Source organism: Cydia splendana, chromosome Z (assembly GCF_910591565.1).
Source record: "Cydia splendana chromosome Z, ilCydSple1.2, whole genome shotgun sequence".
NCBI lineage: Eukaryota > Metazoa > Arthropoda > Insecta > Lepidoptera > Tortricidae > Cydia > Cydia splendana.
Genome location: NC_085987.1, coordinates 15,298,540 through 15,325,994, shown reverse-complemented (window position 1 = coordinate 15,325,994; position 27,455 = coordinate 15,298,540). Strand labels below are relative to the sequence as shown.

General features: G+C 41.3%; 1 protein-coding gene across 3 annotated transcripts; it reads right to left on the bottom strand.

Moving 5' to 3' along the window:
- Positions 1–663: 663 nt before the first annotated feature.
- Positions 664–25,474, bottom strand: LOC134805089 (mediator of RNA polymerase II transcription subunit 14). 3 transcript variants are annotated; one of them, XM_063778379.1, is made up of 24 exons: positions 25,346–25,471; positions 25,104–25,264; positions 24,799–25,026; positions 22,358–22,562; positions 21,904–22,036; positions 21,452–21,686; positions 20,762–20,975; positions 19,123–19,340; positions 18,594–18,753; positions 17,879–18,016; positions 16,460–16,586; positions 13,325–13,467; positions 12,655–12,895; positions 10,946–11,083; positions 10,338–10,542; positions 9,650–9,809; positions 8,101–8,241; positions 7,810–7,903; positions 7,261–7,599; positions 6,628–6,845; positions 5,865–6,035; positions 5,437–5,694; positions 1,496–1,626; positions 665–1,238 (listed from the first exon to the last, which is right to left on the bottom strand). In XM_063778379.1, the coding sequence occupies exons 2-24, from the start codon at positions 25,244–25,246 to the stop codon at positions 1,118–1,120; spliced, it is 4,161 nt and encodes a 1,386-aa protein (XP_063634449.1). In that variant the 5' UTR covers positions 25,247–25,264; positions 25,346–25,471; the 3' UTR covers positions 665–1,117. The 3 variants fall into 3 exon arrangements, with proteins under 3 accessions (XP_063634450.1, XP_063634449.1, XP_063634447.1); XM_063778380.1 differs by having other exon boundaries at positions 664–1,238; positions 6,628–6,836; positions 25,104–25,474; XM_063778377.1 differs by having other exon boundaries at positions 25,104–25,474.
- Positions 25,475–27,455: the final 1,981 nt, after the last annotated feature.

Genomic DNA, 27,455 nt, shown 5'->3' with positions numbered 1-27,455 from the left:
ATGTAATCTTGAGCGATGCGAGGGTTTCAAAGCACGAGTGCAACACAATATTTTTCACCTCACCAACCCAAATAAAATATTAACTGTAAGATACCAAACAAAAACAAACCAAACCAATTCCAAATGAATGTTATTAAATATTTATCATTCAAAATCATCATTTAAAAGTCAATTCAATCAGCAAACATAAGAAAACAACTCAAAATTTGCATTTTATTACTTTGCCTCACATGTGAATAAAATGCAACTTTGCTACCGGTTTTTGAACAATCAAGAGAGCCTTTACCAGTTGGTGTGGTGAAAATTGTATTATTTTGCACATTGAGATAGTTCACCAGTTGGGATAACCGAATGGCAAGTGAGTGAAGTTTTTTCATATCACTTCACTTCATTAGCACATTGACGTGCATTCTGATACTTTTATTGAGCTGATAGTAAGGACTCTCGGTCATTTAGTCAGTATATTATTCGATCTGTCAGCGTAAACATTTACCCCCTTATTCATAAATGCGCTACAAACCTCAATTAGCATTAGCTAATACATAACATAAGTGAAAATGACAGATAAAGACAAACGATTATTAAATAATTTAACTATATCAGGCCCGTAAAGTTTTATGAATAAGGGGGTTATAATGTACATAATTGCCAATCGTCGGAAAATAATATGGTAGTATCGTCTACCTACCGCGTGTAGTGTCTTCGATAGCGAACAGGTCGCTGATAGGTATATCACAGGTGAAGTGAAATACATTGCGCTAGTCTCTGGCGGGTTTTTTCGCACAACACTTATGTTTCTATATATTCAGACAACTTGGCAGTAAATTTTTCGTCTGTGTTTAATGCGACACAACACAAACTTAATTCAATAGTATCTCTTGGCTGGCCACCGAATGTGATTTAACTACACAATGGCGTATCCACTGTGTCCCAATGTGATAAAATATAGAGCACACTCTATAAAAATTACTTATATGTAATCAATGTATAAAATCGATATTTGGAGCATTATATATGTGAATCCAGGTGTAATGCTGAAGGTGAAGCTTAGTTTTTATCAGGTGGGTCGGCGCCGGCGTTAAAGCATCGAGGCGAGCGGGGCCGGCGCGAGCGGCAGCTATGGCGGCGGCGGCGCGGCGGCCACGGGCGCGTCCTGCGGCAGCGTGAAGTTGGTGAGCAGGTCGCGCACCGCCGGCCACAGCGTGCACTCGCCGTGCGTTTGATTAAACTCGCTGAACCTGTCCAAACATACCACGGTATTAAGGATCACTGTATCTTTACCGTCGTAGGACCTATCCCCATTATTGAGAACTTCAATGAGGCATTTGATCGTTCGATTGAATTGGCAATATTACGAAATTGGCATGCGAGTTTAGGTACCGTCTATACGAACCCTAATTAAAGGAATCAGGATCTTTAATTAGCACGTTATAATGTAAACTGAAAACAAAATACTACAAAAAGTAATGTACAAAGTGTAAAGGTATGTATTTACCGTTTGAGATGAAGGTTGACCGCGATGAGGTGCGGCTGCGAGTCGCGCTTGTCGGCCAGCTGCGTCACGTTGGACTGCATGTCGTACACCAGCGGCAGCACCAGTTGCGTCTCGCCGCGCGTCAGGCAAATCTGAATTAGTATTACAATGGTTTATTTATTGCAAGATCGACATACATATACTTATTAAATTGTATTTAGATATACTTCTCAAAAGATACTAAATATTCGATTTTATGGATATTTTGTGCGATACGAGTGTGGTGAGAAGACCACATAATAATAATGTGATAATGTTTCTTGGAGAAATTTTAACATTAACATGAACTGTGTCGACTAGTGTAATAAACTAGCGAGTATTTTTATAGTCGGTTCGATTCCCCAGCGTGACTAAGCGAATTAAAAAAAAACTTTGAATGCAGATGTTTCTTTTTAAAAATAAAAGAATGTTTCCTTTAAGGGGCCGGTATATGACGTTTTCGATTTAGACCTCACTTTGTAACCATAATTTGTTCAATAAATGTTTGATAATTGCATTAAATTACACGTAAATTTATTCACGAAGAAACCGTGTACCGACTCTTTATGCCATTATATTTTTAATTTGCTGTTATTCTCTACAAATCGACACTAAAAGTATCAAAAAATCAAAATATGGAGTTCCGTTTGAGACAGAAGCAAAACAATTTTGTCTTTGACAGTAATTGAATTATTGTATGATTTTGGAAGCTAGATAATTCAGCTACCAATTTATTATCGATTTATATTTTTACTCACAAAGACAACACAGAAATTCAATCTCAAATGTAAACTTTCGAACAATTTCCATACATTGACGACATCACTCAAAATTCTTCTTCAAGTCAGATGCCCGTTGGGGCTACACCGGAGCACACGTGTACTTCTTCAAATGAAAATGACAGCTTGATTTTCTTGCTTTTGTCAATTATATTGACATTAAATCATATACGCACACGAGAAAGCATACCAGTAGATAAAATGTATTTCAAAAAATAGGGTACATAAATAACAGCTCGCGTCTCATTTAAATTTCATTTGCTGTTATTTACGGGTCATTATTGTTGAAAACCGCAGTAAACTATCTTAAAATAATACGATTACAGTCGAATTTAAGTATTATCTTCCTTCAAAACTCGCTTAAAATGAAAAAAGTTTAAAGACTCATCTTTACTGATTGGGATCAATTTTTATTATGCTGGTATCATTTTGCGTCATTTTAAAAACGTATTTGACTTCTGTATGTCAATGAATTTTGATGACAACTGTAATCTTGTATTATATTATAGAACTTTTATATTAAAATATTGCCTATTGACAGGAAGAGTTATGTAATTCGTATAAGTAATACCTGAAAGTCTTGTAACTAGATCTGTAATACCATGGATTGCGACGAATAAATTATTATGATTATGCCGTTCGTTCCGTCTAAGTATATGTATAATGCGTGTACGTGCTGTTCTCTGAAAATCTTCAAGAAAAAATACAGGCTAGACCAGCACTAAGTACTAGCAAGTTTTTGCGGCTTTGGAGACCGAGATGAAGCTCACAGGCCCATAGCGTTGTGGCCTGGTTATTGTTATGTATACCTATGTATCGAATGTTTTATAAATTTACTATAAAAATGCAATGTTTTATTTCGATTAGGTCTACATTTTGTGCATATTGCATATCTGAAGTATTTTCGTACTAAACTTGAAACTTTCGTTGAAACTAAATGAAATAATTATTCCAAATGTACAGTCACCTGCAATTTATGTTACACAACGAAGGCCGCAAAAATATCTGACACGATCTTATTTGTAGAACCATAAGAGCATGTCACATATTTTTGCGACCTTCGAAGAGTAGGTACCGTCATTACTCATTATCATCAACTTTGCCCGCTTTTTTTTTAAACACGAATTTCTCAAAAAAAATCACATCATATGACTTTTTTTTGCTCAGCACGTCCATTGTGATCAAACGCATCAGTTTATGTGAAGAAAACATTTTTTTATCGTGTTTTTACCCATTTTTTTGCGTTTTAGAGGGCGGGCAAATAAAAAAATATCCGGGGTTTTCGCCAACATTGCCCACGTCAATTTGGTATTCAAATACAGCTCGTATATATGATGATGATGTCTAAGGATCACTTAAAGGTTTTGGGCAATCCTACCATTCCCTGTTAATAACTTAGCGATAAGTGTAAAAACTTTTAAATAAATTTGCTGGGCAATGTTGCCTACCCGTTTTTGCCCATTTCCAAATAAGGCTCGCCTAAGCATTTTACAAAGGCTAGGGTTGTCACTTTTGAGAAAATCTGTTACAATAGTTTAATGACCAAAAATATGATTTTTGTTGTGTTTTCATTCGTTAACGGGATAAAACATCTAAATAAAGGATAATAAGACAAATTAAATACAGTATATATTTATAAACTTAGTTTAGTGTACAAATATAACCTTCTTTTACTTGCGAAGTTGGGTAAATTAGATGAAAGTGACAACCCTAATCCGTTTTTGGTGGTGGGCAATGTTGGTATGGATGCCAAATTACCGGATTACTTTGCCCACCGCTAAAACTTTTGTGTATTTAGGCCTTATTAGTTTAAATCTCAATAGACATAATCTATGCTTCATGTGTTATAACTGAAACCCGGAAATATTTGTCAAAGGGTTCTCAATTTTTTCTACTTGCATTCATTATTTATCAATTTTTTGCCCGCCGAAATATACCCTATATTAGACAACTCGCTCAAACTCAAAATTCCCAAGTCAAGTTATGCACAAGTTTGGCATATACTTTGTCAGAAATATAACCAATTTTCTACTAAAAAACAGCAGGGTGGCCATAACTATTATCAATTTTTCTACATTAACGAATTTGTTTAAAATTGTCGTTTTGGGTAAAGTTTCCCTGGAGGCAAAGTTGGCGCTAATGACGTAACATATTATTGCAGGTGACTGTACATAAATGTTTCGGTGATTTTGAGATTATTTTCCAGGTTAGTTTACTAACAATCAAGTTATGCAGATACCGATTTCGTGAACGTATAAGTAGTAAGGTACCGCTATTGTTTAGCGATACCGATTATTTTTGAAGGTAAAACTATACCGGTTGAAATATAAAGATATTAAAATTACAGCAGGGACAATCATTTTTTATAGGTGTACCTAAACCATCATTGGCCGAGCGTTAGCAAAGGTCTCCGTTTCAGCTTGGGCAAAAATGCTTTTGTATGTTCTCCTTTGCAGATCACATTTCTCAACTGATTCTCGTGAAAATTTGTAAGCAGGTTCGATAGAACTATTCTGTTTCGCTTTATCCGCCAAAATGGAATTGCCACCCTGCTGAAACTTTATTTATTTAAATTCCTATTGAATGGATTTTGCACCTTATGAAAAACCGTATAGAGTAGTAAATAACATTTTACATCTGACTTAATGACATCTTGTTTTATTCGCTTTAATTGTACAAAACGCTTATCTCGACAAAGCAATATTAGGTAGTAAAACAGTCAACAATCAAATGAATTAAATAGGTACGTCACGTGTGACATGAACAGACAAGGAAAGCAAGATTAAATGCATTGTTTCTCTTTCATCTTTAAATGGAATGCTTTTACCCTCAAAGGAGGCTAGTGGTCAATACTAAACTAAAAGTCCAATCTTAAAAAAACATGATGGGTCACTGACCTGTCCCAGTAAAGTGAGGTAGTGTGCGTGAAGTGCGCTTGTGTGTGAAATGGGGTAAATTGACAGAATCTGATATTTTACCCACCGCTACCGTCGCCTTAAGTATTTTTTTTACATGGTTTTAATTTTTTCCATCCTGTACTATGCGCACCAAGGTGAACTCTACTGCGAAACTGAGAAATAAGTTAGACGGTCAATAATTAAAATAGAAGACTAAAATGCAATGTAGAAGTAAAAGGGTGCTCACAAAGAATAGTATCTTGTGTTTGGCGAGCAGCACGGCGGGGTGGCCGGTGGGCACGAGCTGCGGCGCGGCGGGCGGGATGCGCAGCGCCCACTGTAGCTGCCACAGCGCGGGCTGGATGGGCTCGAGGTCGGCGCGCATGAGCGCCACCAGCGACGGCAGCGCGGCGGCCGGCGCGCCCCAAGTGCGGCCCCAGCCTTGCAGCGCCGTCGCGCGGTACGGCGCTATGCACACGCGCAGCTCGAAGAACTTCTGCATCACCTGAAGTGACCACAATCAACATTCACGATTACCTCGCTTGTAACGCTAAATACTAACTACATATTATTATATGTAGAGATTATAGTAGGCTAAGATGGAACACGAGATTACCAGTTTCTAAAGTTCTTAAACCGGGTAGACGTTTTTGGAAGGTGTACTCGTGGGTTTACCTTGAGATCGTCCTCGAGCCACTCGTGCTTCATGCCCGGGCCCTGGTCGAGCGGCGTCAGCTGCAGGTGTAGCGACTGCATGTGCTGCGGGTGCAGCGACACGCGCGCCGCCAGCGCCGCGCCCTCGCACCGGAACGTCAGGCTCGTCGCGTCCGCGCTCACCATCGTCAACTGCTCAAACAATGTTCACTTTACACATGAGCACATGCTCAGAACGTACACTTAGCACGTAAGTATCGTAAGATATCTTAGTTTGGGACGTGTGACGCATTATATGTCAACAATAATACAAATCAGTCTCACGCAGACACCTTCATCCACAACATCAACCAGAATAACTTCATGAACAACATCTTCATGAATTCAACTTCATGAATAATCAATGAATAACTTCATAACCGTCTCAGTAGCGTACAAAATGTTGGGACCACAATAGCGTGCAGAAATACGGCACTAACGTACACCAGCAGAACAGACTCTATTGACAAACATATTTAATTTTCTATTGACAAACATATTTAATTTTCTATTGACAAACATATTTAATTTTCTATTGACAAACATATTTAATTTTCTATTGACAAACATATTTAATTTTCTATTGACAAACATATTTAATTTTCTATTGACAAACATATTTAATTTTCTATTGACAGTACATCAGTATCTACATTACACTGACTTTCACCAAACATATGAGTAGGTACGGTACAGCACGGTAGACCTACACTTTTTATTGGGCTATGCGCCATAATGAACTCACGTATTCTTCCGCCTGAACGAACCGCTGGAGCGTCCGCTTCATGTAGACGCAGGCGAGGAATCGCTGCAGCGGTGCTAGGGCGGGCCCCGGCGGCGCGCCCTGCGGCGGCTCGCACGGCGCGCACAGCGCCTCCAGCTTGCTGACCGGCAGCGGCGTGGCCGTCGCGCCCGAGCCCGCGCCCCGCCCCGCGCGCGCTGAGCACGATGACGCTGTCGGCCCTGAACAACATCATTTCTCTTATCGCAATACCGACCGCTACCAGTTATCGCAACATCGCGATCATTCATTTAGTAATTAGTTTCACTTTTTTTAAGGAGCGTATACATTAAGGCCGTTTCAGACACATCCCAATTTAAGATCGGACTGTCTATGGTTTTAGATTTTTTTCCGATCAAAATGGAAATGGCGCCAATTCTAGTCCCTAATTCCCTTAACCGTCAAAATATTTTCTTGTTTTCGACTTTCCTCATAGTCGAAATGAAATGTAGAGTGTTTAACTCGGGTAAAAGTAATAATATCACTCTAAAATTAGTGGCGCTCTCACTTCGTTCGAGCGCCTTGATATCTCGGATGGTATGGATTACTTGCCACCCTTGCTTAACACTCTAATATTAATTTACAAAAATTACAAACCTTTATGTTCCATATTGTGCCGAGGCGAGGGATGATGTCCAGGGGAAGGTCTCGGCAATGAAGGTGAGGCGGGCCACGCGGTGAACGGGGAGGTGGGCGGCGGGTGCGGGGAGGCGACGGGAGCGGCGAGCGGAGAGGGCGCCATCGGCGACGCCGGCGACGCCGACACGCTGGCCGCCGTGCCCGCGCCGCCGCCGCCGCCGCCCGGCGGGGACGTCAGGTTGAACGAGTTGTTGTTCATCTGATGCTGCGCGGGCGACGCGGGGTGTGGCGTCACTGGCGCCGAATGCGGCGTGTGTGGCTGCGGCGGAGTCATAGGCGCCGGAAACCGAAGACCGCCTGTAGATTAACATTTTAGATTTAATATGAACTGAACCGTTAAGTCAACATTGTGAAAGAAAAATGAATGGGACATAAACTTGAAACTACATATGTGACCTAAAATTTAATTTCTTTAAGGTCAATTTAAATTGAATCTAATCTTTTTTTTTACTCCTAACCCCTTTCGTTAATACGATACAATAGCAGGCTGCTATGGTACGAGCTTACCTGGTGGCATCGGTGACATGGGCGACGGCGGGTTGTCGTCTTCTGCCAGCAGGCGCGCGCTCATGCTGTCATCGACGTACCGTGATAGGAACGACTGTAATAAGGCAAATACATAAATAAACATTCTATGGGTCTCCTCATAGAAAAAAAATCTTTTATTTTAACAAATCAGTTAGTGGGACATTATTGTCGAATCTCACAAACAGTCGTACTTACTGTCGAATAAAAATATTTTTTGCCAGAAGTCATTGTCCGTTATTTTTTATGTAATTTAATTTTGAAGCAAGTCACCTTTAACCCCTGCGCCGGGGCGAACTCGTCGACGACCGACGTGCGGTCAAACTTGGAGTAGGAGCCGTCGCGTATGGTGACCGTGCCGCCGCCGCGGATGTTCACCTCCAGCGAGTATGCACCAGCGTAGATTATACGGATCTGTAAACGTTTATTACATTATAGCAATTTTATAGCTAATTACATAATAAATGACAATATATCTCATTGAAAGCAAGTGAAAATAAAGTTTTTATTGGATGGGCAATATACTGCCTTTTTGGTAGTTTAATTTACGATCGTAAATTAGGTTTAAAGATATTTATTCTCATAAAAGACATACAAGTCACTTACACGAGAACAGAGTTAAAAAGTAAAAGTAATCTTATCTACGGTAGCATACAAAAGTCGCTCGAGAGGTACACGCTCACGCAACTATTTTTTTTTAAGGTGGGTAGTGGTTTAAAATAAATAAATTCCTGATTTAAACTTTCACGATTATTAAACATTATCAAACTACACAACGGGACTTAATCGCGTATTTAAGTTTTAAGATTTACCTCCGACGAATATCGTTAGTGTTGTGTGTCGACAGAGTAACATCCCTAGTGCGCAAAACGTTCAAACTGATAAACAAGACCAAGTGCGGGTAGTTCGAAAAACTCGCGCGGCTAGAAGATGTTGATGTCAACTTGAGCCAGTCTTCTCCGAGACCACGGGGACAACGCCGTCCTCGAAACGTCGGAGGTAAATCTTAAAACTTAAATACGCGATTAAGTCCCGTTGTGTAGTTTGATAAAATAAATTCCTCTTTCAGATCTGTTAAATTTCTGAAGCGCTATGTTTTTGTCGCAATCTTAAGCCCCGTCAAGCAACTACGATCTATACTTATGATCTACTATAGTATGTAACAGTCAGAGAAACTTCACTAGAGAACTACATCTCGATTTTATTAAGGTATTAAAATGGTACGAGGACTGCTCTTGATGTAACCGGAAAACCAAAAAAAAATATCTTACAAATGCGCATCATCCTATTGCCCAGAGACGCCTCTATCTCGCGATATGTACTATGTCTATGACGATCTTGCATTATGAGTTCACGCACAGCATCTATATTTTGTGGGATAACAGTCGATATGGAGCGACCTATTTTAAATTCGTCCGTGAGATTACGACGACCACGATGAAACTCACTAAACGAAACTACTGATACACCTTCGATGGGACTTTCTCCCCAAAAGTCGATCCATTTTTGAGTTATCCCACGCCGAAAACGTAAAAATTTTAACGGACAAAAATTTTCACAAGTAAATCCACGTTGAAGATAAAACAAGGAATTTTTAACATGGCGCTACCATGTAAAACCAATTGATAGACATATGCAACAAACTGTATTCTACTTCCAAAGAGTTCCATTTTTATATATTTTATATATATATTTAGTATTGTTCCAGTAAGTGGCCCATCCCGGATAAATAAATAGCAACCCCCGTAATTTGTGTAAGTAAAACCCCGTTCTGGAGTTAGTATTCAGTCCGCTCTAGGTTGTTCGGTGTTAAGAGGTTCACCTTCCGCCAGGAGTGCGCCAGCAGCGTGAAGGTGGGCGTGGGCATCTGCGTGCGCACGTGGTGCAGGCCGAGCTGCGGCAGTGTGGGCAGCCGGCTCAGCGCCAGCAGCGGCGCGTACGTCTCGCGCAGCACCACGCCCAGCGCAAGCAGGTCCTTGTGCCTGCCAACACAGTACGTCAAGACAATCACAACACGTCTTGAGTTTAACACTAACAGTACATGATCCAATTGTCTGTGCTTCGAACGAATATAATCAATAAATGAATTACTAAGTAGCGCCACACGTATGTACTACAAGTGATTACTTTGAAATAAAAAAAATTGTGGTATGTAAGCATCTGGCAACCATATCATAGAAATTTGAATAATAGCTTCAAAAACTCCATAACTCGTAACGCCTTGCTCAAAAGCTTTCCCTATAAGTTTCAGCTCACGAAGGACATAGATACATACAAATTTAAAATAGAGCCAACTGGAATAAAAGTGACCAGTTTCAGGAATAAAAAAGGTTTTCTTAAAGAGCCAATTGCGGTTCGTGTCCCGCGGTATGCCCTGTCTGGCTGGTGGTACGAATGGAAAGTTCTAACTTGAAAGTTATAACTTATAAAGAATCCATATTGCAGTGTCTCATTCTTTTAGAAATGATTACAAGCAAATGAATGCGCATTATCAGTGTATAAATACCAACCAGTTGATGTAGTGGTCCAGGTGGTGATGCAACAGGTGGTGCGCGTTGGCGGCGGGCTGGTGCGCCGGCGTGGCCACAGTGTAGCGCTGCGTGGCCGCCGACCACTGCAGCACGGCCGTGGCTCGTGCGCCCGCTCCCCACCCCACCACCAGCGACCGGTACGTGTAGGAGCGGATACACACGCCCTGCCACAGCTGCTCACGCTCTGTGCCACAACAAATGAGATCATCTTCGATTTATGGTTCTATAACGCCTCTCCCACGACACGCACGCTCGACGCTGACGCCAACCACCATATATTGGTTAAAACAAATAACTGGCGGCCGGCTTCAAAATCCAGCGTGAGTTCCGTGGCCGTCGGGTACGAATTGAAGAATGAAAACGGAAAGCATCTTTTTATACCATATCGGTATCAAGTAGGCCTACAGATAGCCTGACGATAAGCAAACACCGTAACCTATGGACGCTTTTACAGGCATAGCGTGTGCATTGCCGACACTATAACCCTAAATGGAATGGAATGTATAAAACTTAAATGGAATGTATTTGCTGGAAATTAGTAAAAATTGTGATTGGTATTTCGTTATAAATGAAGCAGTAGTAGGGACCGTGTTGCGGGCGCAGCATGAAGTCGTGCAGCAGCGTGTGCAGGTGCACGATGGCGGCCCAGTCCGCCAGGAACGCGTCCGCCGTGCGCCCCGCCTCCGTGCCCAGCTCGTACTGCAGGTACACGCAGCGCCGCTCGCCTGCCGACGTAACACTTCCTTAATACACCTTATCCCAACATCCATCCATTCACAGCCACTCCTCAAATTACAGCAGGCATTCACGCAATAGGGTAGTTGACTGACTCTCAGTTTCCATTTCGAACTGTCAAAACGATTAGCTACTATGGAATTAAGAAAAACAGAATGAGGTCACGCTCAAGTTATCTACTCTGTATAGTTTTTTCGGAATTTTTATTTTAAATACAGGCAACATCCCTATTACGGCTACTGATTAGTAAATTCTTATTTATTTATTATTCGGAGAACCAACAGCTATCAATTGCACAATAGTTATATATGTAAATTACAGAGAGCCAATTATAGGTTCCCACCAGTAGCAACTGGTTACCAAACATAACATAATATGAAATCAGTGTCATCGTGAATCAACTTTTAGGCTGCGTGTCCACCATAGATGAGCGAGGTAGCTGAGCGGTGCAAGGATGCGTAGCGGACTCTTTTCAAATAAGCAAGCCGGGTGCGTTGATAGTTTTTCGCTCGCGTCCGTACCGTACCACGCAACACATCCTTCGGACTGATCCTTCCCTTTTCTGAATGTACAAAAACGTCGCTCCGCTGAATTGTTTCCAAGAGAGCTGCGCTGAGCGAGGATAGGCAAATTAAGTGTTTCTATTGGTTCATGACAAACACATCCCTCGCTACGTATCCTCGCACATTTCTGGTGGAAACGCTGCTGCGTTTGGAAACAGACTTAGTGTGATCTTCTCAGGTACACAATTACCACTTCATGGGTTTGAAAGTGCATCTTTACGCTACCTTTGCCATGAGTATCTTTCTATCGTGTTTTATACAATCGTGATATAATAGAGTTAGTTTTTCAATCGAGTACTGTGTTTAGGCAACGAAGCTTGCTGAGTTGCCTAAGTAAGGGACGAGATTGAAAAGCTTGATTATATCACTATTGTATACAATACTTTTTCTACGAATCAACAAAAATAATACTTTAAACTAGTAGAATCATACAAACAAAACAAAACAAAAGTATACAGCTAAGATTCGCGAGCAGCCGCGATACCTTCATACACCTACGCGACCCGGCCGCCGCGCCCCGCGCCCCACGGCGGGTTGGTCAACGACACATTCTCGTAACTCATGAGGCCCTGGTACTTGCTCCGCGCTAAATTAAATTTTTAGACAGTTGTTTTCTCGATTTTGGCCACCGTAGCCTATGGAGACTAACAAGCAACACTAAGTGTTTCGTAGTCTATGGATGTTGCTATATTAAGGGTATCACATGCGCGTTTCTGACTTATGAATCAATTGTTTCTACTATACAACCTAAAATAAATAATTATTTTGAGCTATGGTTTTGTTTGGTCCTCTTGATCGCGGCGAGCTGTGATTGGTCAATTTCATTATAGTTGACTAAACTGTATCGAAATGAATATTATAGTTGAGTTGGGAGCCCATACATTAAAAATACCCAATTGCAGTTTGGTATAAGAAATCTTAATTCAAGAATTACAGTCGACGAGTAGAAAAAAGCATAATTACAACACTCGTAATGTTTTCTGCTCTTAGTCGCATACCTTGTTCTTTGTGCGTGGGCGTGCGCGCCGGTGAGCCGTGGAACACGAGCTCGGCGGTCCACACGCGCGCCTGGTTCTTGGTGGTGAGGCGCAGCGTGGCGGCGAGGAGGCGGGACCGCAGCGCCGCCGTGGCGCGCTCACATGCACCTTCAGGTAGCGGCAGAGCCACGATGCGCATGCCCAGCGCCGACCCGCTCCACTCCGGCTGCACGCCGCCGTGCGTCACGCCGCGCGACGCAAGCTGGCATCATAACAATACTCATTAACGGCTCAATCGGACTTTGTTTATTGCAGTTACGACTATGCCCCTTAAGTTATGTTACGTGTTGTTTTCTTCTTTTATTTTACCTCGAATAAACGGTCTCTATTCTCTATTCTCTTTAAAGGTAAGAGCGATACAATTTTTAAAGAAAACACTGCTATATAACGAGTTCTGAGTTGATAGAATCGAAAGATGACTTTCAAAAAATAGCAATATATAGGTGAAAAAATGAAATCTTTCTAAGACTTTTAGTGGCACGATACTACAAAAGTTTTATAAAATTAGAAAATTTATTAAAATAGATATTACCCCGAAAAGACCACCAAAAAGAAAGGTCATTATAATTTTTGTTTAGTCTCATCGAATCAGAGGCTACAGGGTTCATGAATGTGAGTGGTAGCGACAAACCTCCTGCGCCAGGTTGACGAAGGGCACGCGCTCGTCGGCGGCGGCCACCACGTGCGCCAGCTCGGGCAGGAAGTACGCGGGCTGCCGCACGCGCACCGCGCGGGTGCTGTTAGCCGACAGCTTCCGCTTGCCCGGCTGCAAGCCTGCCAACAGACAGTACCACTCTTGTCATCTGATCAACCAATGATATATTAACACAAGGGCGCCATTTACATTGAGATATTAGTAAAGAGTTTTCCTATTGGTATTATTTTACATTTTACACCAGAAGGTATTGACTGTATTTATTAACCCCTGGAACGCCGAACCGACAAACGTACTTGTACCCGTCAGATGCCTAGTGCCGGGTCCGTCCCATCCCCCTCAAATGCCGGATAGGCTCGCGTACGTGCACCCGTCGACTGCCGCGATAAATGCAAGTGCTATAGTGCAAATGATATAAAACTCTATTTGTAAGTGTTTAGATCTCAAAATTGTAAAAATATGATACAATAAATTTGGTGACTGATAAGGCACAAGGCAGTTGAGACAGTTTGTACAGATCTGGGACTAGGCAGTTGACGGGTACAAAAATTGAAGACCCTCCGGCAGTTGACAGGACTGGTACGGATATGGCACTAGGCGTCCCAAGGGTTAAAGCGAGATATGAAAAAAACAATAATCATAAAAATAAAGCCCGCAGGGCAGCTTGTGCCGAGCTTTTGGGGAGTAACAACCCCACGGACCCGAGTGCTCCCGAGAGTGGGTCTCAGCTCTGGCTTGCCTTCATTTGCCGTCCAGAGAGGAGTCGTTAGAGCTATATGCTCCAGGGGTGTAAGTGAAAGATGCATAAGTTGCGAGTTGCCACAGTAACAGCCACTGGGTAGAAAGCGGCGCACACCTTTCGACACCCCTGAGCCGCTTACACCGGTGTTGCTCCTGGTCGTGTTTACGACGGCAGTCTCAGGGGCCCATCTAGTCAGCGGCAAGTCACCGCCTGCCACGATAACGTGTGTTGACATTGCTATGGCAGGTGTCCGGATCTCTTTACAATAGCCCAATTTAATCTCCAGCCAAACTTCATCCATAGCCCTGAACTCTTCCCATTTGGTTACACTAGTCCCAATGCCTGCAAAGTCCGGTTCACGGGTATCTATTGCTGTACCCGTGAATGGGTTCCAGCAGGCTTTCTACATGACATCAAACTTGTCTTATAGGGACTCTGCGATGTTGGCTTCGGCCCCACGCATGCCTCCCAAAGGTCCGGGACCATATAGTACCGAGATATGGAAGGACATAAAAATAATACATTTTTGTCAAATCGCAATCAACCAAAATTTTTATAGCAGCATAAACCATTCAAAAAGTAGTGTCATATTATAATGTTGCTTAATCGATTTATACAAATAACGGTGTTTTAATACTTTTAATATTAAACCAATCGCAATCACATTAATTTAGAAAATAATGTTACAATACAATATTATATTTAGTTTAGGGGACTATAGCCCAAGCCCTTTCGCGCATGAGAGGAGGCCTGTGCCCAGCAGTGGGACGTATATAGGCTGAAATGATGATGATGATGATTATATTTAGTTATAACTAAAAGTTCGCACTTGTTTTATTCGCAAACAATTCTTATGATTATATATATTGGCTAGCAGGGCGTTAACTAGTGTTATTCATTGATCAGTCAAAAAAAATATAATCTTCCTTGGATAAGAATAAATGTTATATATTGTACTATTTGTAATCAAATCTGTCAATTATGCAAGCTGGAGGAAAATATTGTAGTATAAAACGATTAAATTTGTTTTTCAGACTTACAGAATATCTTAAGTAAAATAAAGAGTTTAATTGTTTCTCTTTTCTTATTCCGTTTTCTAGAGTTCATATCTCAAGTAGAACAACATTCTTCTTAGTTCAAGTTGGTTTAAGTCAGTTCTTATAAGTTTTTAACAATACCAGTATAATATAATCATGGAGTTGAATTCAAGTAACTATCGCTAATGCCCTGTAATTAATTTAATTACTATGGCGAAGCCAAAATGAATTATGTTGTTGACACGTCGTGTCATATCGTCAACACCAAGGGTAGTTTAGTAAGCGTAAACCAACTGCAGTAGTCTCTGAGTAAATACCAATTTTTTGGCTTCTGGGTGTTTAAAGTTACAAATAAGAATTATTTGTATTTTTATCTTCATATATTATATTAATAACAGTCAATAGAACTCGCATTCTTCAATAGCATATGAAATATCGACATTAGCAAAGCGTTATCAATAGTAGAAGATATATAGTGTAAGAAAAATATGTGCCTCAAATTCGACAGCTGAATCAAATTCAAATTGAATAGTTGCGTATAGAGATAGTATCTGTGAGCACCAGCCGCCTGCACAAGTAAAATAACTAGCATTCACATAAATAAAACAAAAAAACATAAGCAGTAAATAAGCAATAATCATAAAATTAAGTGATAACAATTCGCTTCGGCATGGGTATATACTAGATAGTTTGGTGGGTTATTTTAGTTGTCATCATCTTCCTCGCGTTGTCCCGGCATTTTTGTCACGGCTCATGGGAGCATGTGGTCCCTTTGGCAACTAATCCCAAGAATTCGCGTAGGCAGGCGTAGTTTTATTTTATTAGTAGGGTTATTTTATTCGTAGGGATGATTTTATTGCATATTCAAAATAATGCGTTCAAATGTTTTATAACTTGTTGATATTACCAAATGGCTACTAATTTTATTGAACAGAAAGCGCTGATTTTTTTGCAAGGTTCTACCAAATTCATGGTAATATATCGAAATATATTTATGAAACTTATGGTCAATCGATTACAGTAAATTCTGAACTTCTTTCATGTATTTACGTAGAGTAGTGAAGTGCTTTAGTTTCGACAGCATACCTAGCTCAATTCATTACCACCCAGCCAAACAAGACGTCCGCGCCAGGCCTCAACAATTTCGCCATATACAGCAGTAGTACTACGATCCCGACTATCGGGTCGTCCGGCCTGGGAACAAAATCATAAAATACCCGATAGTCTGGTTTTCGGCACTGCATGTGTTAAATTAAACAATAGTTCGTGGATTCCCTTATGTGGGTGGATACTTCCTAGTAAACATTCGCTAAGTAAAAATGATAGTAATACCTGAGGTGTCAAGTGGCGTGAAGGGTCCGTGTGTGAGCGTGAAGGTGTCGAGCTCGACGAGCGAGTGCAGCTTGAGGAAGGCGCGCGCGGTGACGGCCACGGCGGCCGCAGCAGACGCGGCGGGGTCCTGACAAACATAGCACACTTACCAAACCACAACAATCTTATAAGGCATTTATATATTACTGTTTCTACTCGTCGACTGTAATAGTTGAATTAAGATTTCGTATACCAAACTGTAATTGGGTACTTTTCATGTATGGGAAAACCGGTTAGAGCACTTAAGAGATATTTTGATACGGCGAACCGCTATGCACACGTTCGGATATGTCTCGAACCGCACAAGGTCGTGCTTCGGTATGCACGTGTCTATTAATACAGTCAGCATCGATAGTGACTGCCGAAGCAGCCAAATATATCGCAACACACCTTTCTCCGGAAGCGTAATTTTTCAATTTTTTCCTTTAATATAAAATTTGGAATATCGCTCGCAGACGTATCTGTATGTTTAAAAAAATTACACCTTTCTTACTACACAAATAAACATATGTCCACATACATTTGGCCACTTTGTCCGGAACTATCTATTTGACGCTAACTGTACCTTAAGGCGGCTTTTTTTTACCGGAATGCCCATTTCTTCCACGTCTCGATTTTTTTGGGTGCCTCACAGTCAGAAACGTTTGAATTAAGGTTAGTATGCAAAGGTGCTAAGCGAATAGTATTGCTGCAGTCAGCAATACTATTCGCTTTACATAATAATTATCAAATATGATATGGAGTATCAACTGTACGGTTTAAGGTGGAATACTGTAGTGAACATTGTCAAGAATAATAATAGTACATTATTGTCGAGGCTCGGAAGTAGCTATTTGCAGGCTGAGGATTCGTTTTAAACGGACGACCTTGGGAGTCCGTTTAATTGAATCCGAAGCCAGCAAGTAGCCTTCCAGCCGAGTCATATATAGTGCTTTTCTCAAAAATGGTGCAAGAAATATAAATATCATAGAAATATTTTACAAAAGCAACTTTCTTACGTATATATTTTCACAGAAAAAAGTAGAAACAATTGAAAAAATTAGCTTTGCCGCCTTTTTATTTTTTTAATAAAAAAATAGAAGTGTATTTTTCTGCCGAAAATACGCCAACCTATTTGAGACAGCTAAATAGTCGCGGTACTAATCATCTGTTTGGCTGTTTAATGGGCCTGTGCCTTCATTTGATATGGCCATTTCAACTTTTAATAAGTTTGGAACTCGACAAATAATGGAATTTGTATGCAACATTGCAGTCCCAAAATCGAGACTGCAATGTTTGTAACTTTTTAATTTTTGACTGACCATAAACTACGCGCTTCGCAACCTATTTTTTAAACGGCAAAGTCGACTTTGCCGTCCATTTTTGAGAAAAAGTAGATACCTCCTCGCACTCGTCGGGCGTGCAGCGGCGCGCGCCGGCCAGGTGGAAGGAGAGGCCCACGGCGCAGGCGCTGCCGCTGTTCGCGCTGTTGCTGGTCGTCGCGCTGCTGCCCGCCGCCACCTCCTTCATCTCTACTATCTGAATATGTACGTACAAACATACACTACTTTACTACACACTCAAATATTCCGGATTATTACGAGTAGATGACAGTCGACAGACAACGCCTATAACAGTTATTGACAACACCAAGAGGATCCAATAAAAAACATTGTTCTACGCATGCAATTCTACTATTTTTCATCTTTGAGTTTTAGCGGTTTAATCTTACTTAAGCAATCCCAATAATTGGCGGAAACTATATTTTTCGAAGGCAGCTTGCATCTGACCTTCAAAACAGAGGGAAACAATAAATTTGGTTTCCATACAATGTTTCTCTTCAACGACAAGTAACTTAAATATTAATTTATACGTCGTACATAAGTTCTGAGAAGCTTATTGGTACGAGGAGTACAAACTCACGACGAACCGTTAGGAAGCCGGAAGGTAAGGTAATGTAGGTAATAATTATAGTATAATAATAAACTAGCTAGCAGTTTGATTGATAGGGCTTCTTTGTGGTGGAAGTAATGGGGTTCCCGAAAGTCCCTCTCTGGCTGTCATATGAAAAATGAATCGCTTTATATTAAGAAGTGATGGTAGTAGATACACTTACAAGTATATGATCCGTGTGCCGATGCAAGGTGATATAGAGTCTGTCCGCGGACAACTTGCTGAGCGGGTGGTCGGGCCCGTGCAGGAAGGGCAGGTGCTCGCACACGCTCGCCGGGAGGTGCTGCAGCGTCTTCTCGCACCGCCGCGCCACCAGCCAAAACCTGCACATTTATCTGTATTTGTACAAGCGTAACTTAACTAATAGTGAACATTAGAAAACGACTTTAGTGGAGCTTTTAAAAAAAATTGACATGATGATGGGGATCACTTAAACACTGGTGTCGAAATTTTGAAAGGCCATTCTATGAAATATCAGTTTGATTGGGAAGTGTACATTGAACTAGTTTACTGTAATACCTATGTTTCAATTGTTTTACAACAATTATACATAATATAGGTAAGCTATTTAATCTTACTAATTATACAGTAGCATAACGTTTCGAAATTTTATAGGGTTCTATTGTTTTGTTATGTATGATTCTAGTATATTTTTGGGTCATCGAGTTATTTAAGTTTCGACGAAAATGTACCTTAGCTGCGTAAGCATGGCCTTGATCTGAGGCAAGTTAGTGGTGGCGAGCGCGGCAGCCAGCTCTGGCATCTTGGGTGTGGCGGGGTAGGCGGGCACGCGCGCGCGCAGCCGGCCCCCGTGCGCGCCCACCGACACCAGCAGCTGCTCGGCGCGGAGGCACGGCCACAGCACCGAGCACGCCAGCACGCACGGCCAGCCGCCCACGGTGCACTCAACCTGTACAAAATATACTTGAATCATTTCAAGAGCGTTTCTGTTACATAGTACCTTAATATGTCTGATGCTTTGCTTGGCAATTTATTTATTTATTTCAACCTTGCAATAGGGGGTATTACTGCAATGTTCTGCCGCCAGAGTGCAGCACTACCGCCTCTAGTAAACCATAGAGTAACTGATACATACTGTGCCTTAAACTGTTTTTTGACAAGTTTTCACAGACAGTTTGTTAACAAGGGCCTACCGGGAAACGCGAAACTCGAAATTTAGTTTTCTGCAAGAGTGATAGAAAGGTTAGATAATGAAATTTCGATTTTCTTGTTTCGCGGTAGACCCCCAGATTTTGATGAATTGTGGTAGTGGCGCCCCTACGCAGAGTTTCGCGCATGCTGCATTTAGGTTTTAGGCAACCTGGTGTATGAATAGGAAGATTAGCCATTTGGATGTTGTAAAGCAACATTTAAGGCGGATAAGCCTGTGTGCGCCAGTGAGCGCTCCATCACAGTATTCGACGAGAGCATTGATTATTTATTATTATTTATTATACAAGAAGTTACAACTTTTTTGTAAGGACAATGCTCCACAAAACTACATTTTGTTTGACTGTGGAGCCTCACTATACTATACTTAATAAAATTTAAATATTATAATAGGTTTACATTTGGGAGTTAAAATACTTAGATAAGTATGTCATGAATACTCTGTAGGGTAACACATCCCCTATAGAGTATTCAGGAGATACCTTTTTAGACTATTTTTAAATCTACTTTTTTTGGGCTCTTTGACTATGTCCGCGGGCAAAGTGTTCAGTAAATAGGGTAAACGTTTCTTAAGTGTCCTATCGCCGTAATAATTATACACCCTAGGTACTTCATATTTGCCTGCAGTTAGTGCTCTGGTATTATGACTATGTTTGACTAGATCCCTGTGTTCCTGGCTGCCATGACTGTTTACAGCTAACATATCGTCGTTGAGAATGCCAAATCCGTTATGTGCACGATTTTTGATTGACAAATAGTTACCTAGCAACAAAATACATAAGGTATTAATTAATTTGATTAAAATCGCGCACATACCGTATTTGGCATTCTCAACGACGATATATTTAAGTTTTATTCCCACTGGTAAAATTTTACATAATTTAAATAATTGTCTGTAGTCAGATTTGCAACTGTATTTTATTTTTTTATTAACTAGTAGTTTTAGAAAACGGATTTGTTGTCATTTCTAATTTATCTATGTTAGTTTTAAACGTGAGGCCATAGCAGTCAAGACCGTAACTAATAATAGACTCTACTAAAGAAATATAAATACATTTCAATTGATGACCTCTTTTAAACAGCGGCGTCTTTAATCACTTCTCCCTAAGGGCACTTATCGAGCTAGCATCATTAAGACATTATTAAAAGAAGGAATATTACCCCTAGGTCATTGAGCAGCACTTTGAGATCGTTGAGCCTCTGCCGCGAGCGCACGTGCACGGTATGCGCGAGCAGGCGCTCCATGGAGGGCGCGTGCGGCGTGAGCGCGGCCGCCACGCGCTCGCTGCCCGCCAGCGCCGGCACGTGCCACACGCACAGCGACTCGCCCTCCGCGCCCACGATCAGTCGGTACCCCAGCTCGCAGCCCAGCTCTCTGCCAACACAGGTTCCTATTAACGCGCTTTCTTTCCAAATCGCTATCGTGTAAGTTTGCATTTTTGTGTTAGTATTACAGGGTTATTCCCACTAGTTACCACCAAGTTCTTACCAGTAGTTACCACCAACTCGGTTTGGTGGTAACTACAGGGAATTTTATTACCAGTGGTAAAAGGTGGGAAAAAAATTCTCAGTAGTTACCACTGGTAAGAACTTGGTGGTAACTAGTGGGAATAACCCGTATTACACCGTGGAGAAGGCCCAAACACATAACAACAGTCGTTTATGAAGATGAAACTGACAGCAACATTTTAAATATGTACTTTTTTACAGGGAGCCTAGCCAACATGTCAATCGTATACTGTACATCGACACGTTACGTTTTCTATCAACTATTGTCATCTTGGCTATAAGCCATTAACCATTAAAACGAAAGAATATACCTAATACAAAATTGTTTTAATATTCACTTACTTCCAATACGAAATCTGTAGTTTCTGTCCTGGAGTATATCTATCAACTTGCAGGTGCTTCGATAGCCTGTCGCGGCACAGTCTGAGTGTCTGTGTGTACAGGAGCTCCAGTGACAGAGAGCGGCAGAAATATCTCAGTGCAGTGAGAGCTCCGCTGAGACCAGCCGCAGCGAGCCGCGCCTGCGCGACGCCGCGCAACCAGGCCAGCTGGGACGAGTGGACCAGCGCTTTGCCCTCTGTATGGCACACAAATGAAGATGGTTTTCACTACAACGCATCCTATATTTTGGCCGCTTTCCCACCACAAGCAAAACAAGGCTATTGAGCCCAATCCTATCAGTGCTAAGCAATAAACAATGTGGATTGTTCATTGCTTAGCACTGATGTGGACAAGTGTAAAAGCAGCAGCCTTAATTTTAATACAAATAGCTAATCAGAAACTCAGTAACATACCACCAGTCTCGTTGTCCTGAATGAGAATAGCTATATCTAGCAAACGCCATGGGAGATTAGGTGCATCACCCATTACTGTCAGAGAAACACTAAATTCTTGGCCAACTGTGAATGTAGCCCGACCATTGTCCACCTAAAATGAAAGTAATGTAAGATTGATTTAGTCAAATTACAAAGGGTACACTTTAAGACGCTGAGCTTTGAATAATAAATATTGACAACCAGTTATTGCAAAATAAACACCAGTGTTGCCTTGAATTTCAATGTACCTAACCCTAATCCTATGGTTTACCATGCAGCTAAAATTTGACAGTTGCTTTTTCTAGATATTTACACATAATGATGTTAACATACAAGAAATTATGTAATTCTAAATGAAGGTTACATTTTAGAAAGCTTTTTTTGCCCATCAAAGCGAATTGCCTAGGTAGGTAACTAATAATGAATTGAATACCTTTAGATTCCTGACATCACTGGGCAGAGAAGCGGTAGTGAGCCTCTGTCGTACAACGTGAGCGAGCGCCCTCAGCGTGGAGCGGCGCTCGGCGGGCGTGAGCGCGGGCGGCGGCACGAGCCGCTCGCGGATCACGGCCGGCAGCCGGCTGTACGTACCGATCGTCAGCACTTCCACCGCCGCCGCCATGTGGAATGTCGGCAGCCTGGGTTCAAATGCGTATAATATCAACTTTTATTCAACATATATTCTCGTCTTAGTAAGAAAGCTTAGAGTGCTCACTCCATACATACCTATAGATAAAAAACCATTTATAATAAGTTTTAAGCGAGCTTTACGCAAACTTATTTGTTATAAGATTTGAGCTTAATAAGTATTAAGCTAGCGAGTTTTGAATTTATTATTAATATGTTTTACGATACCTCCCATACAACTTACTAGTGACCCACCCCGGCTTCGCACGGGTTAACAAATTATACACCTAAAGCTTCCTCAAGAATCACTCTATTGATAGGCGAAAGCCGCATGAAAATCCGTTCAGGAGTTATTGAGTTTATCGCGAACATACAAACAGACAGACGCGGAGGGGGACTTTGTTTTATAAGATGTGATGATGCATGATGATGATGCATTCCTGTTATTCCTCATTAGGGAGTTAGGGATATAGGGCTCGCAGAAGAATCCTCCATTTATCACGATCTTGAGCGGCTTCTTCCAGCTCTTTCCAGCCGAGTCCAGTTGAGCCAGCCTCTTTCTCAACTGATCGCCTCCATGTAGTACAAGGCCTCCCCGACCGCCTACTGCCGGCCGCATGCCAGCGGAGACCCTGCTTGGCCAGATGGCTGTCCGGCCTACGGAGTACGTGTCCGATCCAGCGCCATTTCCTTTCGAGGATTTCCCTTCCTATGGGCTTCTGTTCCGTCATCTGCCATAGTCTGACGTTTGAGATGGTTCGTGGCCCTAGGATGCGTCGCAGGCATTTGTTTACGAACACCTGCAGACGATTGGTGACATCTTTCCTCACAAGCCATGTCTCGCAACCGTACAGCAGGACCGACTTGACGTTGGAGTTGAACATCCGGATTTTCGTACGTCGAGTTATCACAGTGGACGTCCATACAGGCTTCAGCTGCACATATGCTGCTCGTGCCTTGTTGATGCGCGACTCTACATCGCTGTCCGCTCCCCCTGAACGGTCGACCACACTCCCTAGGTACGTAAATCACTCTACTTGCTCAACTGCTTCACCGTTGACATATACTGTCGCTGCATCCAAGGTATTAAGGCGCATGTCCTTTGTTTTCGAGCAGTTTATGCGCAGTCCTTCGTCCGCAGCAAATCCCGCACGGTCATTGGTTTTATAAGTTTTATAAGATGTAGTGATTATTTATTAAGTAAGGTAACTGATGTATGGAGTTAGCACTCTATGCTTACTTTATTTATATATTTGACAGAATATTGCATAAATATTATTCGCAAAACAACATATTACCACTGTAAGCACAATAAGTTTTGTGTTACTCATACCATCGCCCACACTGTTAACTTTGTAAACCTTATTACAAAAGGCATAAGGTCCACCAATGGACAGTTAACAGTGTTGCTGTTTGTACAAGACAAAACATCCACAATTCAAGAGCAACTGCCCATACCCAAGAGCAAATGTCCTTATTTTGTGATAAGAAAACACACATTGCATATCCTCTACATATCTTCTCTCTGTATTGATACTGCCCCAAAATATCCTATAAAATATTTCATGTCATCCCATAACAGTAACTCGGCAAATCGCGAAATATGGCAGAGCGCTGGAGTATCGATCCAGAGGCCGTGAGTTCAAGTCTCACCCAAGACAGTAATTTTTCCACTTTTAAATAGATTCTAAGCTTAGTAGCATCGTTAGCAGACGTTTCTGCTTGTTAAAAATTAAAATTCGCGAAATAAGGGATACCCAAATACCCATGCTTGTGACAAATGAATGCCTTTACTGATATTCAATCCCATGGCCATATAACCCCTGGCCATTCAAAAATTAAAGATGACATTAAATGGCCTCACCCTAGTGAGGCATTCAGCTTGCCTAATGATAAATTGCCTTAAACCAGTTAACTAATGATAAACATTACATGAGAGCATGAGTGGTATTGTTTACATACTACAATGAGTAACTTTATGAGTTGAATTAAAATACTGTAATTTCAGTGGTTATAATTATTATTTTAAATATAAATTAAAAATAATTTTACTTAATAAAGTGAGTAGCTATTAAAATGTAGTGGCGTAGCTAAGCATGGGTGAAGTCTGAAGAATCCCCGAGCAACGCCCCTTTGGGCACATTGAAAGAAAAAGGCCTTACAGATGCACCTTCGCCCACAACTAAATTAGTTCACACTACGACACTGTTGAAATGTGATTTAAGGATAGAATATAAAAATGATTACCGTGCATGTACCAGCGTCTCCCTTGCAACTCGTGCTAGAACATCAGCTGTCTCTACAAAGAGCAGAGCCTGCTTGTCGAGAAAGGCCATGATGTGAGCCGACCGATCGACTTTTGTTGCGCTGCTAGCCCATTTAACAAGAGCCAGTAACCGCACAAACAACTGTCTTGTCCGGGCACTAAATTTATAAATCTCAATCTTGCGCTCCATGTCCGTCTTCCGGGGCAACCTACGAACAAAAAGAAACACACGTAAACCACAGTTGCGTCTTGTAAGGAACAAGTATTAAACATAAAAACAACTTACAATTCAGCCAGAACAGTGAGTTCATCATAAGTTCTTTGTACTATGAAATCTATTAACAAAGCCAATGATATGGAGCCTCCTCTAGCTCCACCACCTTCTGTGCCTTGATTACATCCCTCAATAGCCACGGGGACCATGATCATTTAGTTTGTTTGATTCACCTGTTGTGAACCAAACTTATAATACCACACTACTAGTTTCTTCGAACATAAAAATACCGTATTCGTAAAACAAATACACACAAATGCTAGTAAAAACAAATTTTACACGTAACAACGTTCATTTTATTCAATACTACTTTAAAAGCCCTACTTGTTTAAAAAACCTCTCCATATTCTAATCAAAAAATCCAGCACAGCCACTACACGACTCGCTGCCACTAACCAATCTGTCTTGTCTGCCATAGACAATACATGACATAGTTACTATCAAGCATAGAAGGTAGGATCGTATAGAAGTGGTAAACGCGTGCCTCCGTGAGGGACAAAACATACGCAAATGCGACACTGTGATTGGTCGAATTCATTTGTTGCCCACCATAATTCATACTAAGAAAAAGGTGGGGAACAAACAAAAAGTGACACTGTGACAAGGACAAGCAATAATACTGCTTTCTCTGCTACTCCTACTGAAAGTTTCATAAGTGCATCTCGTTCGGTCGTTTGGCCCCTCCCCCGTTTTATCTCTATATTATTGTACCTCTATGCTATCAAGACATTAGTGACATTACGAAGCAACGAACTCATTACTTCATTAGCATCACTTTTATGTGTTATGCAACACTCAACTTTAATAGAATGGCACACGGTTGAAATTTTCTCTTGATGTGATACAACGACATTAATCGAGCGAGCTACGAACAGCCGCTAGAGCGGCGCTTCTGTGTGACACAGAGTCAATCGAGTTTAGGGCATGTTTACACAATTAACTAGTGATAACTGTTGGTTAAGTGTGAGTTCATACATTTTCTACTTGTCTTCAGTAGCAAATGTATGCACTCGCACTTAACACTAATCGATGTAAAAACAGACCATACTATCGACTCATGATATATATATAGTCTGACAAGCCATTTCTGACAATAGAAAAGAGCGGCCAATTTAAAAAATGTGGGCACGAAATGTTATCGTCCTATAGAAAATTAGAATTTCATGCCTTTTTCTACTGACAAAGTTGTTTGACCGCCATAGGTGCCCGTATGCTGTGGCATACCACTAAATACACTTATAGTACTTATACAATACCAATACCAGGGGTGCGAAACTCCTGACTTCGGTAAAACTCGGCTCCGCTCGACTCAGCATTGCTCCGAGCAATTATTAGGGTTGGCACCACTTGACTTCCTTTTGCGTGCACGACCACAGATAAGATAATCACTTGATTTTTGACAACCCTAAATAGCCGAAAGGGAAAGTGCCATATATTAGAAAGGGACAGCATGATTCGACCCTGAATCGCTGTCAAACTTCGTTTTTGTAGGAAGTTTCCTTTCTGTACGGTAAACCGCTCCTCCACGCGGGCCAGGCGAGCGCGAGCCAGCGAAATGCTAAACATGGAAGTATTCTGTCCGCTCAATTATGACCCAACGCAAACTACCCCGCGATAGGCGGTACTTACAAACTGCTCGATTGGCAATCTCAGTACCACCGAGATGACAGTCGGTGACAAATGGCTAAATTGATTTATAAAAACAACGTTTTTTTGTAATTAAAAATATATTCATGTATCGTGAAGTGGTGCAGAAGTTATTTTAGTTCATACCAAGGACAGTGGAATCACTTTTCACTTGTAGTAAACAGATAACTTCAGTAGAATTTGGAAAAAACATGACGATTTGTTTTCAATACTACCGTGCTAAGCTAAAACGTAACAACTGCATACGACTTTCATAACAACATACGACTTTTTAAATTGCGAGGATAATAGGGATGGTGTTATGCTAAATGAAGTAGACTATTTTATTAACTTGTGTTTGGTTTAGGCAGGGGCGTATTTTGAAATTTGGCGCCCCGGGCCAATACGTTGCGCCGCCCCAGAAGTCAAGGAAGAAAAACAAAATGCAATCCGCTAGGGGCGGCATATGCCGCCTCATGCCGCCCCTGGGGGTTGGCGCCCCGGGCCATGGCCCGGTTGGCCCTAGGGTAAATACGCCCCTGGGTTTAGGTATTTTCTATATAATTATAAATATAGTAATAAATTCCTTCTTACAGATTTGTATTTTCCTTTTTTATTTCATGAGATGGAGCTATAAAAAAACTACCTAGTTATTTCAAATTAATAATCAAATTTGGTAAAGTCATTTTACATTACTTTCCATTCAGATTCCCACAAGATGCTATTCGCAGAGAACTA

Excerpts from the sequence above, each read along its gene's own strand:
- LOC134805089 (XM_063778377.1), bottom strand. The coding sequence starts at position 25,246 with ATGATCATGGTCCCCGTGGCTATTGAGGGATGTAATCAAGGCACAGAA. Across the intron at positions 18,017-18,593 it reads GGCACACGGATCATATACTT|ATAGTAGAGATGAAGGAGGT; the intron begins GTAAGTGTATCT and ends GTACATATTCAG. Across the intron at positions 1,239-1,495 it reads GTCAACCTTCATCTCAAACG|GTTCAGCGAGTTTAATCAAA; the intron begins GTAAATACATAC and ends ATGTTTGGACAG.